Source organism: Sturnira hondurensis, unplaced genomic scaffold (genome assembly GCF_014824575.4).
Source record: "Sturnira hondurensis isolate 20B ecotype Veracruz unplaced genomic scaffold, ASM1482457v3 Scaffold0002039, whole genome shotgun sequence".
Lineage (NCBI taxonomy): Eukaryota > Metazoa > Chordata > Mammalia > Chiroptera > Phyllostomidae > Sturnira > Sturnira hondurensis.
In genome coordinates, this window is record NW_028074670.1 from 1,464,209 (window position 1) to 1,480,514 (window position 16,306).

At 38.6% G+C, this 16,306-nt stretch overlaps 1 protein-coding gene and 2 pseudogenes across 2 annotated transcripts in view; 1 reads left to right on the plus strand and 2 right to left on the minus strand.

Annotated features, from left to right (window-relative positions):
- Nucleotides 1–16,306, plus strand: part of CHMP3 (charged multivesicular body protein 3) — a 61,966-nt gene that overhangs the window by 3,955 nt on the left and 41,705 nt on the right. Inside the window, exon 2 of one of the 2 annotated variants that reach the window (XM_037038971.1) lies at nt 14,671–14,731. The exons of the other annotated variant lie outside the window; for it this stretch is intronic. Within the exon in view, the coding sequence (XP_036894866.1) occupies nt 14,671–14,731 (61 nt within the window). The remainder of the gene's footprint in view (nt 1–14,670; nt 14,732–16,306) is intronic. 2 annotated transcript variants of the gene reach the window in all.
- LOC118982071 (zinc finger CCHC-type and RNA-binding motif-containing protein 1-like) lies at nt 7,166–7,813 on the minus strand (annotated as a pseudogene).
- On the minus strand, nt 13,404–13,805 carry LOC118981765 (40S ribosomal protein S16-like; annotated as a pseudogene).

A 16,306-nucleotide genomic window follows, 5' to 3' on the forward strand; every position in this document is an offset into this window, starting at 1 on the left:
TTAATAAAATGGAGATTGAGTTTAATTAGCATTAACCTAGAGATTTAAATTTAGGCGATTTAAAAACAACTAGTTTGCTTCAATTACTTGTGGAAAAGTATCTTATATAATCAACAGTTGCATATATTTGTGTGGGTGTAATCCTAGGCTCTCCTGTTTCATTGATCTATGTGTCTACAAGGTGTTTAACTAATACTATTTCTTTCTTTTTTTTTATTTTAAGAGAGAAGGGATGGGGCAGAAAGAGGCAGAGACACATAGATGTAAGAGAATAACATCAATCTGTTGCATTGTGTAAGCCCCCTGATAGGGGGCTGAACCCACAACCTAGGAATGTGCCCTGGCTGGGAATTGAACCAGCAACTTTTCGCTTTGTGGGACAGCACCCAACCAAGTGAACTACACTGGTCAGGGCTCTTGAATACTGTAGCTTTATATTAGGTTTTGAAAGTGGGTATTTGAGAAATCCTCTAGCTTTTTCTTCACTATTATATTGTCTATTGTAGGTTATTTGCCTTTTTGTGTAAACTTTAGAATCAGTTCGTTGATATCTATAATATAGATTCTGGTGGTTTTGAATAGGCATTGAATCTACAGATAAAGTTGGAAATAGTTGATGGTCTGGGTCTTCCAATCCATGAACATGGAATATCTGTTCATTTTTATGTCTTCTTTGGTTTGTTTCATCAGTGTTTTGTAGTTTTCCACATGTAGATCCTATACATATTGTTAGATTTATACCTGAGTCTTTATTTTTTTTGTTTGGTGCTATTGTAAATATTTTTTTACATTTCAGAATCCAGTTTATTAATGTTATATTGGGAAGCAGTTAACTTTTGTATATTAACCTTCTATCCTAAGACCTTGCTTTACTTGCTTATTAGTTCCAGGAGGTTTTTTTTTTTCCATTGATTCTTTGAGATATGTAGATTTTCATTCAATATGCTAACACTGTTGAGGATTTTTACCTCTCTGTTCATGAGAGTTACTGGTCCATAATTTTCTTTCTTTTAATGTCTATCTAGTTTTGGTATTAGGCTATTACTGGCCTCACAGAATGAGTTTAGAAGTATGCTCTTATATTTTTTCAAAGATTTTGTGGAAAATTGTCATCATTTCTTCCTTAAGTGGTAGAATTCACCAGTGAAACCAGCTAGGCCTGATACTTTCTTTGTTAGAAGGTTATTAACTACTGATTGAATTGTTTTAATGTAGGCCTATTCATATAATCTGTTTCTCCTTGTGTGAGTTTTAATAGTCTTTCAAGTAACTGGTCCATTTCCTCTAAGTCAGGGGTGTTAAACTCATTTTCACTGGGGGCCACATCAGCCTCGAGGTTGCCTTCAAAGGGCTGAGTATAATTTTGAAACATATAAATGTAACTACTCCTTAACTAGGGACAAGGAGCTTGGCACTGCCACAGGGTGGAAACAAGGTGCTGGGCCAGATAAACAAGGTGGAGGGCAGATTTGGCCTGCGGGCCTTGTGTTCGCCACCTGTGCCTTAGATATTTCAATGCTTTGTTATTAGGCATGTGTACATTAAAGATTGTTAGGAATTTTTGTTGAATTGTGTATCATTATGTAACATTCTTCTTTAGTTTTGATAAGTTTACGTATTCTGAAGTCTGCTTTGTCTTAATATAGCTAATCTCCCTCCTTTCTTCTATCTTTTTTATTGAGATAAAATTCACTTAACGTAAAATAAACCATTTTACCCTGAACTGTTCAGTGGCATTTGGTACATACCTAACATTATGCAGCCATCTCCATCTAGTTCCAAGACATTTTCCTCACTGCAAAATAAAACCCTGTACCCTCTAAGCAGTTACTGCCCATTCTCTTGTCCTCCCAGCACCTGGCAACTACCAATCTGCCTTCCTGTTCCAGATATTTCTTTAAAATGTAATAATACAATATATCACCTTTTATGTCTGGCTTATTACATTTAGTATAATGTTTTCAAGATTCATCCATGATGTAGTTTGTAATTCTTCTTTCTTATGGCTGGATAATATTCCATTGTATGCATATACCACAACTCATTTATCCATTCATTCACTGATGGAGATTTCAGTTGTTTCAATCCTTTGGCCGTTGTAAATAGTGCTACTGTGAACAGTGTGTACAGGTATTTGTTTGAGTACCTATCACCAATTCTTTTGGGTATATACTTAGAATTGTTGGGTCATGTGGTAATTGACCCAACAGTTCTAAAAAACAATTTATAAGCGTTTATTTGAGTGAACTGATGACATATGCTGGGAACAAGTTCTCAAATGCTCCAGAGAATAACAGCAGAATACTCATGTTCAAAACTAAAATACTCTTGAAAATTTTAGTAACAATTTTTTAAAGATTATATTTATTTTTAGAGAGGGGAAGCAGGAGAGAAAGAGGGAGAGAAACATCAATGCATGGTTGCCTCTCGCACACCCCCTACTGGGGTCCTGGCCAGCAGTCTAGGCATGTGCCCTGACTAGGATTTGAACTGGTGACCCTTTGGTTTGCAGGCCAGTGCTTAATGCACTGAGCCACACCAGCCAGGGTAAAATTTTATTAACATTTAATGATAAATTATTCAACTTTTCATAGTCTCTGTGAAGTTTTTTTAACGTTTTTTAAAAGATTTTATTTATTTATTTTTAGAGTGGGGAATGGAGAAAGAAAGAGGGAGAGAAACATCAATGTGTGGTTGCCTCTCATGTGCCCCCCCTCACTGGGAATCGAACCAGCAACCCTTTAGTTTGCAGGCTGGTACTTAATCCACTGAGCCACACCAGGCAGGGCTGTATGAAGTTTTGGATTTAAGGATGAAATTTATTTTAAACATCCTTATATAAACCATTCAGACATAAATAAACTTTTGTAATGAGCTCGCAAACAAATCTTTTTTCAAAAAAGATTTTATTTTTCTTTTTTTAGACGGGAGAAGGAAGGGAGAAAGACAGGGAGAGAAACATCAATGTGAGTGAGAAGCACTGATTGGTTGCCTCTTGTATGTGTCCCATCTGGGGACAACCCGAAACACAGTCATGTACCTTATGCGGGAATCAAATCTGTGACCTTTTCATTTTGCGGTGCAACAGCCAACTGATTGAGCCAAACCAGTCAAGGCTTAAACAAATCTTTTTAATGTCTTTTTCTTGGGATGAAAATAGAATTACTGTGATAGTATTGTTTTCTTTTTTATTCAAATAAACTTTTAAATAATGATTATTAGCAAATCTTGATTTTTGTAATTGTTAAAGGAAGATAGAAATGTGATACTTTAAATATTCTTTACAATTACCTATGAACTATTTTATAGTAAAAAAAATTAGTTGGTACTGGTTTTTTGTGTATATATGTCAGACAACTTTAAAATTGTATTTTATTGATTATGCTATTAGAGTTGTCTTGATTGTTTCCTCTTTGCCCCCCTCTGCCCAGGAACCCCCACTCCCTCAGACAATCCCCATACCATTGTTCATGTCCATGGGTTATGTGTGTAAGTTCTTTGGCTACTGCATTTCCTATACTCTCATTTACATCCCCATGGCTATTCTGTCACTACCTAATATTTCTTTTAAGATTTTATTTATAGAGAGAGGGAAGGGAGGGAGAAAGAGAGGGAGAGAAATATCAATGTGTGGTTGCCTCTCATGTGCCCCCCAGATCTAGCCCACAACCCAGGCATATGCCCTGACTGGGAATTGAACTGGTGACCCTTTTGTTCACAGGTCTTCCTTCAATCCACTGATCCACACCAGCCAGAGCCGTATTTGTACTTCTTAATCCCCTCACTTTTTAACCCATTCTCTCACACACCCTTCCCATCTGGCAGCCACCCAAATACACTCTGTATCCATGATTCTGTCTCTGTCCTTGTTTACTTAGTTTGTTTTTTACATTCAGTATTTGATAGATTTGTATTTATTGCCATTTTATTGTTCATAGTTTTGGTCTTCTTTTTCTTAAATAAGTTCCTTTAACATTTCATGTGATGATGAACTCCTTTACTTTTTTCTTCCCTGGAAGCTCTTTATCTTTCTCCTACTCTAAATGATATCTTTTCTGGGTAGAGTAATCTTGGCTGTAGGTCTCTGCTTTTTGTGACTTTGAATGTTTCTTGCCAATCCCTTCTACCCTGCAAAGTTTCTTTTGAGAAATCAGCTGCCAATTCTATGGAAACTCTCCCATGTTTTTCGGACCATAAGATCATGTAGGTTTTAGAGGAGGAAAATAGGAAAAAAATTTGAAGCAAAAAATGTGATAAAATATTTACCAACATAAATAACATAATATTTCACCAATGTCAATGTAAACAGAACTCAACAGCAGCATTAACAACCATTATTTTTTCCAAATTGGGGAGTGGGTAGTGCATCTTATAGTCCAAAAAATATAGTAACTTCTTTTCTCTTGCTGCTTTTAAGATTCTCTCTTTATATTTAACCTTTGGCATTTTAATTATGTGTCTTGGAGTGGGCTTCTTTACATCCATCTTGTTTGGGACTCTCTGTGCTTCCTAGACTTGCATGTCTATTTCCTTCACCAAATTAGGGAAGTTTTTTCCATTAATTTTTTCTAATAGATTCCCAATTTCTTACTCTTTGTCTTTTCCTTCTCCTACCCCTATGGTGTTGCAGATCACTCTGCCTGGTTCTAGGCATTGTATCTTGACCCCTTGTGGCTAAGGGCGAGGGACGACCTTTGGAGTGCCAGCCGCAGGAGACAAAGCTTGTCTCTGGTAGCAAATGCTGCCTCAGTTTCCTCTCCCTGCCCCCAAAGCTTAGTCACAAGTCAATGACGGGTAAGACTCCTCACAGAGGGGGGCAACCTAAGCCAGACTTGATCACTTGGGAGGCCTTCATGGAAGGACTCAGAGGGTTGCAACAAAGAGCAATGGAATCTTCTCCCCCCTCCCCCCTCCCCGGGCTTTGACAAAGCCCAAGTCCCCATGTTCTCTGGGAGAAGCGCTTGCTGGCTCTAATCCCCTTAAGCCTGAATACCTGTTGGGGAGAGGTGCAGCTCTTTGCCTTGCTAGAGCCTGTCCTGGGGGAAAATCTGGCATCACAAAGACTTCCTGATAAACCTGTGAAATCTGCTCTGCTAAGAGTGCTTTCATTCATATGTTAAGGGTTCGAGCAGGAAACTGATAGACTCTGTTCCTGATAGACTCTGACTCATAGTAAGCCCTCAGATTTCTTTGAAATGTTATCTACTGTTTGATCCTTGCCGCCCTGTATTCCTGTGTATTACAACCCAATAAAAGGCCCTGGAGGAGGGGGCTGGAGGCCTTTTTCCCCTGAGAAACTGGCCACTGCCCACGTCCTGTTTCCTCAGGGAAAATGGCCACTTCTCCTCCCTAATCAGATCACATCATGTCTCAGTCATATTTACTCTCATCTGTGGCACATGGGGGGACTTGCAAGGAAATTGCCCCCACACTATGGTGCAAATGTTGGACCTCTTGAAATTGTCGCAGAGGCTGTTAATGCTATGTTCATTTTCTTGGGTGCTTTTTTACTTCATGTTGTTCTGATTGGTTGTTTTTTGCTTTCTGATGTTCCATATCATTGATAGGATTCATGGCTGCATCCACTCTGTTGTTGTTTCCCTGTAAATTGTTCTTCATTTCAATTAGTGTATTCTTCATTTTTACTGGACCTTTTTTATGCTATTGAGGTCTCACTAAGTTCCTTAAGCATCCTTATATCCAGTGTTTTGAACTCTGCCTATGATAGATTGTTTATCTCAACTCCATTTAGTTCCTTTTCTGGAGTTTTGATCTGTTCTTTCATTTGGACCATGTTTCTTTGTCTCCTCATTTTGGCATCCTCCCTTTGTTTGTTTTTATGTATTAGGTAGAGCTGCTTTGACTCTGTGTCTTGGTAGTGTGGCCTAATGTAGTAGGTGTTCTGTAGGGTCCAGTGGCACAGTCTCCCCTTTCACCCAAGGGTAGTGTAAGTTCACCCTTTATGTGGGCTAAATACACCCTCCTCTTGTAGTTGGGACTTGGCTGCTATTGCCAGATCAATAGGAGAGATTTGCCCAGGCCAATCAGCTGCAAGGATTGTCTGTGACCACTGACAATGATGTTCCACTGTCAGTGGATCAGCTGTGCAAGGCCAGGGTGGTGGTGTTCCAGTGTGGTCTGTAGCTGTCCACTGGGTGCACTGGCCCTGGCGTTTCCCAGGTGGTACAGGCCAAGGTCAATCCCCCTGTGTTTTGCCTGGAGCCACCCTGCCAGAGCTATAAAGTATTCTGAGATGGCTACTGCTCTTGCTGGGCTTAGAGATCCCCAGGTGAAGGCAAGCTGTCAATCTAGACTGACTGCTGCTAGTGCAAGGCCTGGGGCTCACTGAGGCCAGCAGTTGCTTGTTTGAGAGGATTTAGGAAGTTGTGAAGCATGAGCCAAGACCAGCTATTCATATGGAAAAGCATCTTGGGTGGGCCCATAAATTGATTGGGTGGAGTCTCAGGGAATCTTTAAGGCAGGTCAAACAAGTGTTAGCTAGGTTGAAGGAGTCTCAGATATGGTGCCAGCTTGCCACCTCTATGGGAAAGAGTTTCGTAAAGGGACAATGGCCTCTGCTCACCTTGATGCCAGACACTCCAGTTTCTCCCTGTATACCACTGGTGCATTTCAAGCTGCGTCCCCAGTGCTAGAACTCAGTGTTACTTAGTAGGTGAGTCCATGTGTGGGTTCTTTAAGAGGAACTGAACTGCTTGGGACTGTAGAAGTTTGTCCCACTGACTCAATCCCCACTGGTTTTTTGCAGCCAGAAGTTGTGGGGGACTTACTTTCCTGGCACTGGAACCCTGGACTTGGGGGCCTGGTGTTGGGCTTGGACTCCTTGCCCCAGAGATATTCCTTCCGAATTTTTATCTACCACATGTGGGTGAGGTACTAGCTTATTCCATGTCTGTGCCCTTCCTACCAGTTTGCATGGATATGGTTTCTTTCTGTAGTTGTGAGACTTCCATTCAACTTGATTTCTAATGGTGCTGAGTGATGGTGGTTCTATATTTTAGTTGTAATTTTGATGTATTTGTGGTAAGAGGCAAGCCATGTCTGCCTATACCACCATTTGACCAGAAGTCCTTAAGTGTTTTTATGATCAAATTCTAAAAGTAATCTTTAGTCTGAAGTAAACCTGGTACTCCCAAGATTTAAAAAAAAAATTGTATTGATATTTACACAGTAAATGCAGTTTTAATCACTGTTACTTGCCACCACTGAAAGGTGTGCTTTTCTTTCTCCTTGGGCATCTTGAATTATCTGATGATGACAGACTCCCTGAACTGGGTTTCCATTTTTTTTGTTCTTCATTTTAGCCTGATTGGGGCTGTCAGGAGCAGTACCTTCCCCCTTCATCTCCACTTTCTCCTACTTCACCTTCTTCTAGTTTAGGAATTTTCTCTTTTTTCTTTCTTTCTTTCTTCTTTGGCGTTTCATGTTCTTCAGGCATATTTTTTAGAACAGGCATAATTTAACTGTCTTCCCACATTCATAACATGTAGATTTATCAAAAAGTTTTGTTCAGATGAACTCAGCTGCTCTTCAGTTGTTAATAGCAATGCTTGCTTCTATCGCTGTACCAAATAAATATTTGTTGTTTATTGCCCTGGTACAGTTTTGTGCAGTCTTTATCCAAAAATAAAATAAATGCAATCCCTTCACTCTTCCTGGTATTTTTATGCTTCTTTATAGTAACTTTTACAACTTTGCCATACTTGAAAAATCTCTGGTGTAAGACATTGTAAGGGAAAAGGGCAAGTTGGATATATACACTGTGGTTTTTACTTGGAGCCAGTCCACCACTCATTTCTTCAGGTGGGGCTGACCAAGAGATCGGAAAAGCTGGAGCCCTCGGCCCTGCAGTGGCTTTGGCATCACGAGTGCTGGAAGGGGTCAAGCACTGCAGATGAGAAGGTAGCAGCAACAGTGCCTCTTCCTGGCTCTCCTGGTCATTTTTAATGTACCTTTTTGAGGAACTCACAGTAGTTTCACCATTTTGTAGTCCTACCAGCAGTGTGTAAATAAGTGTTCAGTTATGAAACGGAATTGTAATTTGGGTTCACCATTTGACCATTTTGAAGTTTTGAGTGTTTGTCTAACAGAGACCATGACAGTGGCATGATCTCTGGCAACAATGTTAAAAAATATTAATGTATGTTTTTAATATTACAAAATAGAATTTAAAAATATTTCTTTCAAAGATGACTTAAAGCAGTTTATGAACTTGGTGTTTTTATAACCCTTTAAAAATTTTTATTAAAAATGTTTCTTGAAATAGGTTATATTTGTACATGTTGTAAAACTCAAAAAGCAGCAAAGTGTATCCTAATTAGAGTAAACAGTAAATCTCCCTTTTCACACCTGTGAATTATTTAAATTCCATCCTTGAAAGTAGTCTCATTTCTTGTGTATTGTCCCATTTATAGTCTGTAATGCATGAACATATAAAGGTCTGTCTCTCCCTTATTCTGCCTCCTTCTCTTCCTCCCCTTCTCCTTCCCTCTCTTCTTTCTCCTCTTCCTCATTTTCTGTAGTTTTTTCCCTTTAACAGGTGTAATGTCATTCTGTACATGTTTATTACCTTGCTACTTTCACTTATATTTTGAGAATTAATTCCAATGGTAGTCCTTATTGTGTTGCCTTTTTCTCTTTAGCTAGAACATATTGTCCGTTTATGCAAATTTCCTTTGGTAATTCCTAGTTTTGCTACTGCAAACAGTGCAGTGGTGCATTTTTACAAAAGTCATTTCTCCTTTGTCATTTATTGCTTAGATTGAATAATCACCCTTAAGGAGAATGAGCAGTTAAATACTATAATAATTAACTTTAAAACAACCATTTCTTAATTTTCTTTCAAGCTTCTAGATTCATTTAATCTCATAACCTTAAAAGAAGCTATAATCATAAGTAGATGTAATAAGGTAGTTTCTTGTTTCTCTGAATTAGACTTTTCTCAGTACTGAAACATGCATCACCAAATATTGCAGATTCAGTCCCCAGATGGAACATGTACATGAGGCAGCCGATCAGTGTTTCTGTCTCGCATCAATGTTTTTCTCCCTTCTTTTTCTTTCCCTTTCCCTCTCTCGATAAATACTTAAAATCTTTAAAAACAAAACCAAAACCTATTGTAAGCGAACTAAGTGAAGTTGCGGGGTTTCGTGATAAACATGAAAAAAAATCAGTTTTATTTTACACTCGCAATGACAAGTTTAAAAAAGAAATAAGGAATAAATTTAACCAAGGAAGCAAAACGTGTACACTGAAAACGAAAAACATAGCTAAAAGAAATTTCAAGTTTATGGATTGCAAGACTTAGTATTGTTAAGATGGAAATAAAACCATGATCTTTAGATTCAGTGCCATGGCTATCAAGATTCCAAATGCTTTTCTTGCAGAAATAGGAAAATTTGATCCTCAAATTTATATGAAATACAATAAACTCCAAATAGCCAAAATAGCACCGAAAATGAAAAACAAATTTGGAGAACTCCCAGTCATATAGGCACATAGAGTAGAATTGAGAGTCCAGACCCATACATGCATGGCTGTTAGATTTTTTACAAGGTGCAAGTCCATCCAGTGAGGCTAGGATAATCTCTTCAATAAATGGTGTTGGGACAAGTGACTATCCACATGCAAAGGAATGAAGCTGGATTCCTACCTCGCCCTATGTACAAAAATTAACTCAGAATGGATCAAAGACAAATTAAAAGTCTTTGACATAAAAGCATAAACTCTTAGAGAAAAACCTGGGGCTAAGTCTTCATTACCTCCTGTCTGACAATGGGTTCTTAGATGTTACACCAAAAGCACAAGCCACAGAATTAAAAACAAATTGGAATTCATCATAATTAAAAGATTTTGTACATCAAATGGCATTATCAAGAAAGTGAAAAGATAACTTAGAGAATGGGAAAATATTTGCAAATTATATGTCTGATAAGATTCTAACATGAGACTATGTAAAGAACTCAACAATAAAAAGACAACTGAACTTAGAAGAAATGAGTAGATACTTTTTCAAAGGAGTTGTACAAATAGTCATCAGCACACGAAAAGATACTCAGCTTCACTGGTCATTAAGTAAATGAAAATTAAACCACAACCTGCTTAACAGGTCCAGCAGATTAACTATAATAAAAAAATAATGGAAGATAACAAATGCTGGCAAGGATGTGGAGAAAAAAGAACCCCTGTACATTGCTGGTGGGACTAGAAATTGGTGTAGTCCCTTTGAAAATCAGTTTTGGAGTTCCTGAAAAACATTCCTAAAAACAGAATCACCATATGACCCAGAAATTTCACTCATAGGTATACTTGTATATCCAAAAGAATTGAAAATAGGTACTCATACTTGTACACAAATGTTCATAGGGCATTGTTCACAGTATTGAAAGGATGGAAACCACCCAAATGTCTACCAACAGATGAATGGATAAACAAGTTATAGTGTACACAAACTTCAGCCATAAAAAGGACAAGTATTGATACATGTTACATGGATGAGCCTCAAAAATATATTATATATATATATATGATAGAAGCCAGACAAAAGGTCACATATGATATGATTTATACAAAATTCTCAAAATAAGATCAAAAGAGAGAGAAAGTCACTTAGCGGTTGCAAAGGAATGGGGGAAATGGGAAATAGATTATTTAAAGGGCGTAGAGTTTTCTTCTGATATGTTGAAAAAGTTTTGAGGCTACGGAGAGTTGGTGATTGCAGAACATTGTAAGGACTCTAAATGCTGCTGAATTGTACTCTTTTTAAGAAAATATGTTTTATTGATTATGCCATTACAGTTGTTCCATTTCCCTTCCTTCACTCCCCTCCACCCTGCACACCCCTCCCCCACCATTTCCCCCATTTTGTTCATGTCCATGTGTCACAAGTTCTTTAGATTCTGTATTTCCCATAGTATTCCTGCCCTCCCCGCTATCTATTTTCTACCTACCATCTATGCTACTTAGTCTCTGTACCTTCTCCCCCCACTCCTCCTCCCAATCCCCTATTGCTAACCCTTCATGTGATCTTCATTTCTATGGTTCTGCTCCTGATCTAGCTGTCCACTTAGTTTGCTTTTGTTTTAGGTGTGGTTGTTAATAACTGTGAGTTCACTGTCCTTTCACTGTTCATCTTTTTTATCTTCTTTTTCTTTTTCTTATATAAGTCCCTTTAATATTTCATATAATAAGGGCTTGGTGATGATGAACTCCTTGAACTTGACCTTATCTGAGAAGCACTTTATCTGTCCTTCCATTCTAAATGAAAGCTTTGCTGGATAGAGCAATCTTGGATGTAGGTCTTTGGATTTCGTGACTTGGAATACTTCTTTCCAGCCCCTTCTTGCCTGTAAGGTCTCTTTTGAGAAATCAGCTGACAGTCTGATGGGCACTACTTTGTAGGTGACTGTCCCCTTATCTCTTGCTGCTTCTAGGATTCTCTCCTTCATTTTAGTCTTGGCTAATGTAATTATGATGTACCTTGTTGTGTTCCTTCTTGGGTCCACCTTCTTTGGGACTCTCTGAGCTTCCTGGATTTCCTGGAAGTCTATCGCCTTTGCCATATTGGGTAAGTTCTGCTTTATTATTTGTTCAAAGTTTTTCACTTGTGGCTGTTTCTTTCCCCCTTCTGGTACCCCTATAATTCGGATGTTGGAATGTTTAAAGATGTCCTGGAGATTCCTAAGCCTCTCCTCATTTTTATGAATTCTTGTTTCTTTGTTCTTTTCTGTTTGGTTGTTTCTTTCTTCCTTCTGGTCCACTCCATTGATTTGAGTCCCAGTTTCCTTTCCATCACTATTGGTTCCCTGTGCATTTTGCTTCATTTTGCTTAGTGAAGCCTTCATTTTTTCATCTAATTTGTGACTAAAATCAACCAGTTCTGGGAGCATCCTGATCACCAGTGTTTTGAACTGTGCATCCAAGAGGTTGGCTATTTCTTGGTCACTTAGAAGTATTGGCTCTGGTGCTTTGAGCTGTTCTTCTTCTTGAGCTGTAATGTTTTGGTCTGTTTGCACTTGTTATGTATGAGGGGCAGAGCCTTAGGTGTTTACCAGGGCCAGGCAACCCAGGTGGCTGGGTTGTGACGCTGTGTTTGGAGGCGGGGTCAGAGAGGGGCAATGTTGTTTTGGGGTTTTTTTTTTGGTTTTTTTTTTTTGCTCTCTCTTGGATTTTGGTCCCCTCTCCTGCTTCCCACAAGCAAATTGGGCTCTTTTGGTGCTGGTTCCCAGTTGTGTGGGCTTATGCACCCTCCAGGACCCTGTGGGTCTCTCCAACGAACTCTCTGTGAGCCTGGGAGCCTCTCCTGGCACCTAGACCTCAAAAGTTTTTCCAGTTGATGCTTTTAGGCTTTAATTCCTGGCATTGGAGCCCTGGGTTGCACGGTCTATCTCACTGCTCACTCCTTTGCCTGGTTTATCTGTGCGTGAATGTGTGACTACGGTCAGCCAGCCACCTTGCACCCTCACTGGGTCTGCCTATTGCCACCCCATGCCTGGGATCTGCCTACCGCTACTTGTGCGCCTGGGTCATTCCCACCACTTTTTCCTGTGCGACCCAGCCCGTCTCTGCCACCACTGACTTCATCCCTCTTACTGGTCTGGATGAATGGTTCGTTGTTGGACTTCGGTACAGTTTAATTTTCTCTCTGTTTTGGTTGCGTTCTGGTTTTTTAATATTTGTTGTTCATAAACTTGGTTGTGTGAAGACCTACACCTCCATCTTGGCCAAAAGTCTCTTGAATTGTACTCTTTAATGAGTAATTGTGTTATGTGAAGTTTCACTTAAAAATGTATATTTACCGCCCTGGCCAGTGTGGCTCAGTTGATTGGAGCATCATCCAAAACCAGTTGTGGGTTTGGTTCTTGGTCAGGGCACATACCTAGGTTGCAGATTCAATCCCCAGTCCTGGTGTGTACAGTCCCCAGTCCAGGTACATTCAGGAGGCAACCAATGGATTGAAGTTTCTCTCTAAAAGTAATGAAAAAATGTCCTCAGGTGAGGATTTTTAAAATAAATAAATAAATGTACATATACCTAACATTAAAAATTTTTAAATTGTATAATCAAACAGCTTTAAGTGCCTCAATATTTCTTCTGGGTGGAGTTATTATACTTGTTGCATAAAAAATGTTTACAAGTTTTATTAAATAATGACCAATTAAATGATTAAAAGTCAAATTTATTGGAAATATATCTTCTCTTAGTGGTATGGATTTTTTATGCCATAGACTTCATGTATCCATGAATGAAAGCTAAGGGGTTCAACCTCAATTTTATTCCTGTTTTATTTTATTATTTTTAACCTTAAATCTGACAACCATTGTTTATTATAAAGGTGAACCTGATTCTCACAGTGGGCTTTTTGGTAGGATTTCTGGTAGTGATCATCAGCACCACGGTCTACACATTTTTGGATCTGCAGCCAGGGAGGTTAGATACCAGGATGGTGTGGTCATACTGGATGAGAATGCCTTTGATCTCCTTCTTGGAAGCCTATCCACGTATTTTTGGCAATAGGCCACCAGGGTTTTGAAGGTGGACTGGCAGATTGCATAAATCTGGACCATGTGACAAACTACACTTCTCATGGACCCAAAGCCAGCTAATCGTTCCTTGCCCAGAAGCAGAATAGGTTCCCATAGGTTGTATTGCAGTGTGTGGTTGGATCATGTCCAGGGAGCACCCCTTCATTTAATGAGGCAGTCGCCCCATTTGCAGTGTGCCACGGCTCTGGCAGTTTTCTTGTGTCCTAAGACCTGCACCAACTGCAGAGGAGCCTTGGATGGCATGGTTGCGGGTGTACACGAGATACTTGCATAGTGAGGCACTGCAACCAGGAAAAAGTCCTAGTTCATGTTTTCGTAGACTCCGGCTGAGAAACATTGTTAATATAAATAACTCAGTTGTAATGGACATTTTGTTATATCATTGTTGCTCAGTTCTTTGAATGGCTGTGTCATATGCCAAAAAGCACATAGTGAGTTAATGTAAAATTTAGTTCTAATGATTTATCAGTTGATAACTCACATTTTCTTTCAATTTTTTGAAACTGAAGAATCGGAAAACACTTTATACTAGCATAAGAGTTTGATAATTATTAGGCAGTCATTCACTAGTTTCTTCACTATACCAGTATTTCCAGTTGTCTTTATTTTATTGCTTTAGGGATTTTGCCTCTCAAGGAAATATATCAAGGTAATAAGAGACAAAGATAGAGGAATATCTTTCTTTTGTGCAGTGAAAAAGCATTATTAAAGGGGAGAAGGAAAAGGTGAACTCTTATGACAGGGAGCAGTTTTTGAAATAATTATCTGTAAGTGTTGGAAAATCTTCTGATACCCTTAAAACCTGTCTGTATCCATATAACTCTTGAAATATCTTTCTGTACCTGCAGGGTACTGAACTCTCTCTGAGATCTTGTATAAAATGCTTTTTACTGCCTGCCTTCAGATAAGAATCTCTGAATAACTTGGGACTTCTAGGTACTGTGGTTAAATAGATGAAAGAATAGAATTTGCCCTAAAGCTCTTTTTTGAAAATGGCCTTATTTATTTTGCTCCCAGAATAAATGTAACATTAATACAAAATTCTTTAGAATTTGGTGAACTAGGAAGTTGGCTTCTCTTATAATTCCTTTTCTAAAATCTTTCCCAGGTCAATGAGTGGTCATTGAAGATAAGAAAGGAAATGAGAGTTGTTGACAGGCAAATAAGAGGTAAATTATCATTTTGTGTCTCCTGTTCTTCCCTCTCTTGGTGTATTTTGCATTAGTTCATAAAAATAAACTGCTTCTATATATCGTAAGATATAGTTGATTCTTTTATTATTTATAACTATCTAATTATTTTGCTTTCTAATCATTATAAGAAAAGCTAGACTCTAATGAACTCAAAGAAACTTTATATTTTGTTGGAACTAAATCTTTCTCTGGTCTGGAATTCAGCTATTTAAGGGAGAAGAGCCATGTTCATTCATTTGTGATTTTCCAGAACGCAGGTTAGCATTGGAAATGGCACAGGTACTCACATACTGTGATAGACAGAATAATGGCCTCCCAAAGATATCTACATCCTACTCCCCAGAACCTGTGAATATGTTACCTTACATGGCAGAAGGGGGTGTGTAGATGTAATTAAATTGAGGATCTTGAGGTGAGGAGATAATCTTGGGTTATCTGGCTGGGTCCAATGTAATCACAAAGGTCCTTATAAGAGGGAGGCAATGTATTGAAGAAAAGTGAGTGAAAAGAAGATGTGACCACAGTACCAGATATTGGAATAATGTGCTCTGAACATGGAGGAAGAGGGCCATGCTCCAAAGAACACAGTTGTCCTCTAGAAGCTAGAAAAGACAGGAAAGTGTATTCTTCCCTGAAGCCTCCAGAAGAAACACAGTCATTCCAACACATTGATTTTCAGACTCTAACCACCAGAATTATAGTATAATAAATATGTTGTTTTAAGGTAATTGAAACAAAGAACTAAAGAAACCTCTTCCTACTTACAAAGAAATTATTTTATAGAATTCACATTAAATAAACTGTACATAATAAGTAAGGAATGAAATTCCATTTTCACTAACCTATCTACTGTAGCCTACCTGTAAATTGAGAAAAATATATATATAAGTAAAGTTCATCGTTGTAAATTACCACATAAAATTAAGGTGACTTGGCCCTGGCCAAGTAGCTCAATTGGTTAGAGTGTTGTCCCAGTATGCAAGGTAGCAGGTTTGATCCCTGGTCAGGACACATACAAGAACCAATCAGTGGATGCATAAATAAGTGGAACAACAAATCAATCTGTCTCTCTGAAATCAATTTAAAAAACTAAGGTGAGATAAGAGATAATAATATATTTAAAACTTAGGATTTTTGCCACTTTCATCCTTGGAGAAAAATTAATACTATAAAGAAATCCCAATATTACTTCCTTAAAAAAAGAATTGGAGAGGGGAATTCCATTCCCAGCCATGGTGGAGTAAGGGTTTCAGACTTGCACTCCCATTGTAAATAAAGAAAGAACTGGACAAAGTCTATGAAACGTCTGTTTGCAAACATTGAACAACTGGCAATGCATAATTTTGATTACTGAGAGTAGGGAAACAAAGGGAGAGAACCCTAATGTGTTCTCGATTTTCTACCTTGAGAAACTTTCTGGATCATACATAGTACGTGGAAGGGGATTCCAAGCAGAACATGGTGATCTCATTGAGTTGAGGAAACAGATCAGGGAGGCTGCTATGGCTGCAACTTGTGGGGCAGAGTATCAGAGAGAAGGTCACTGCTCAG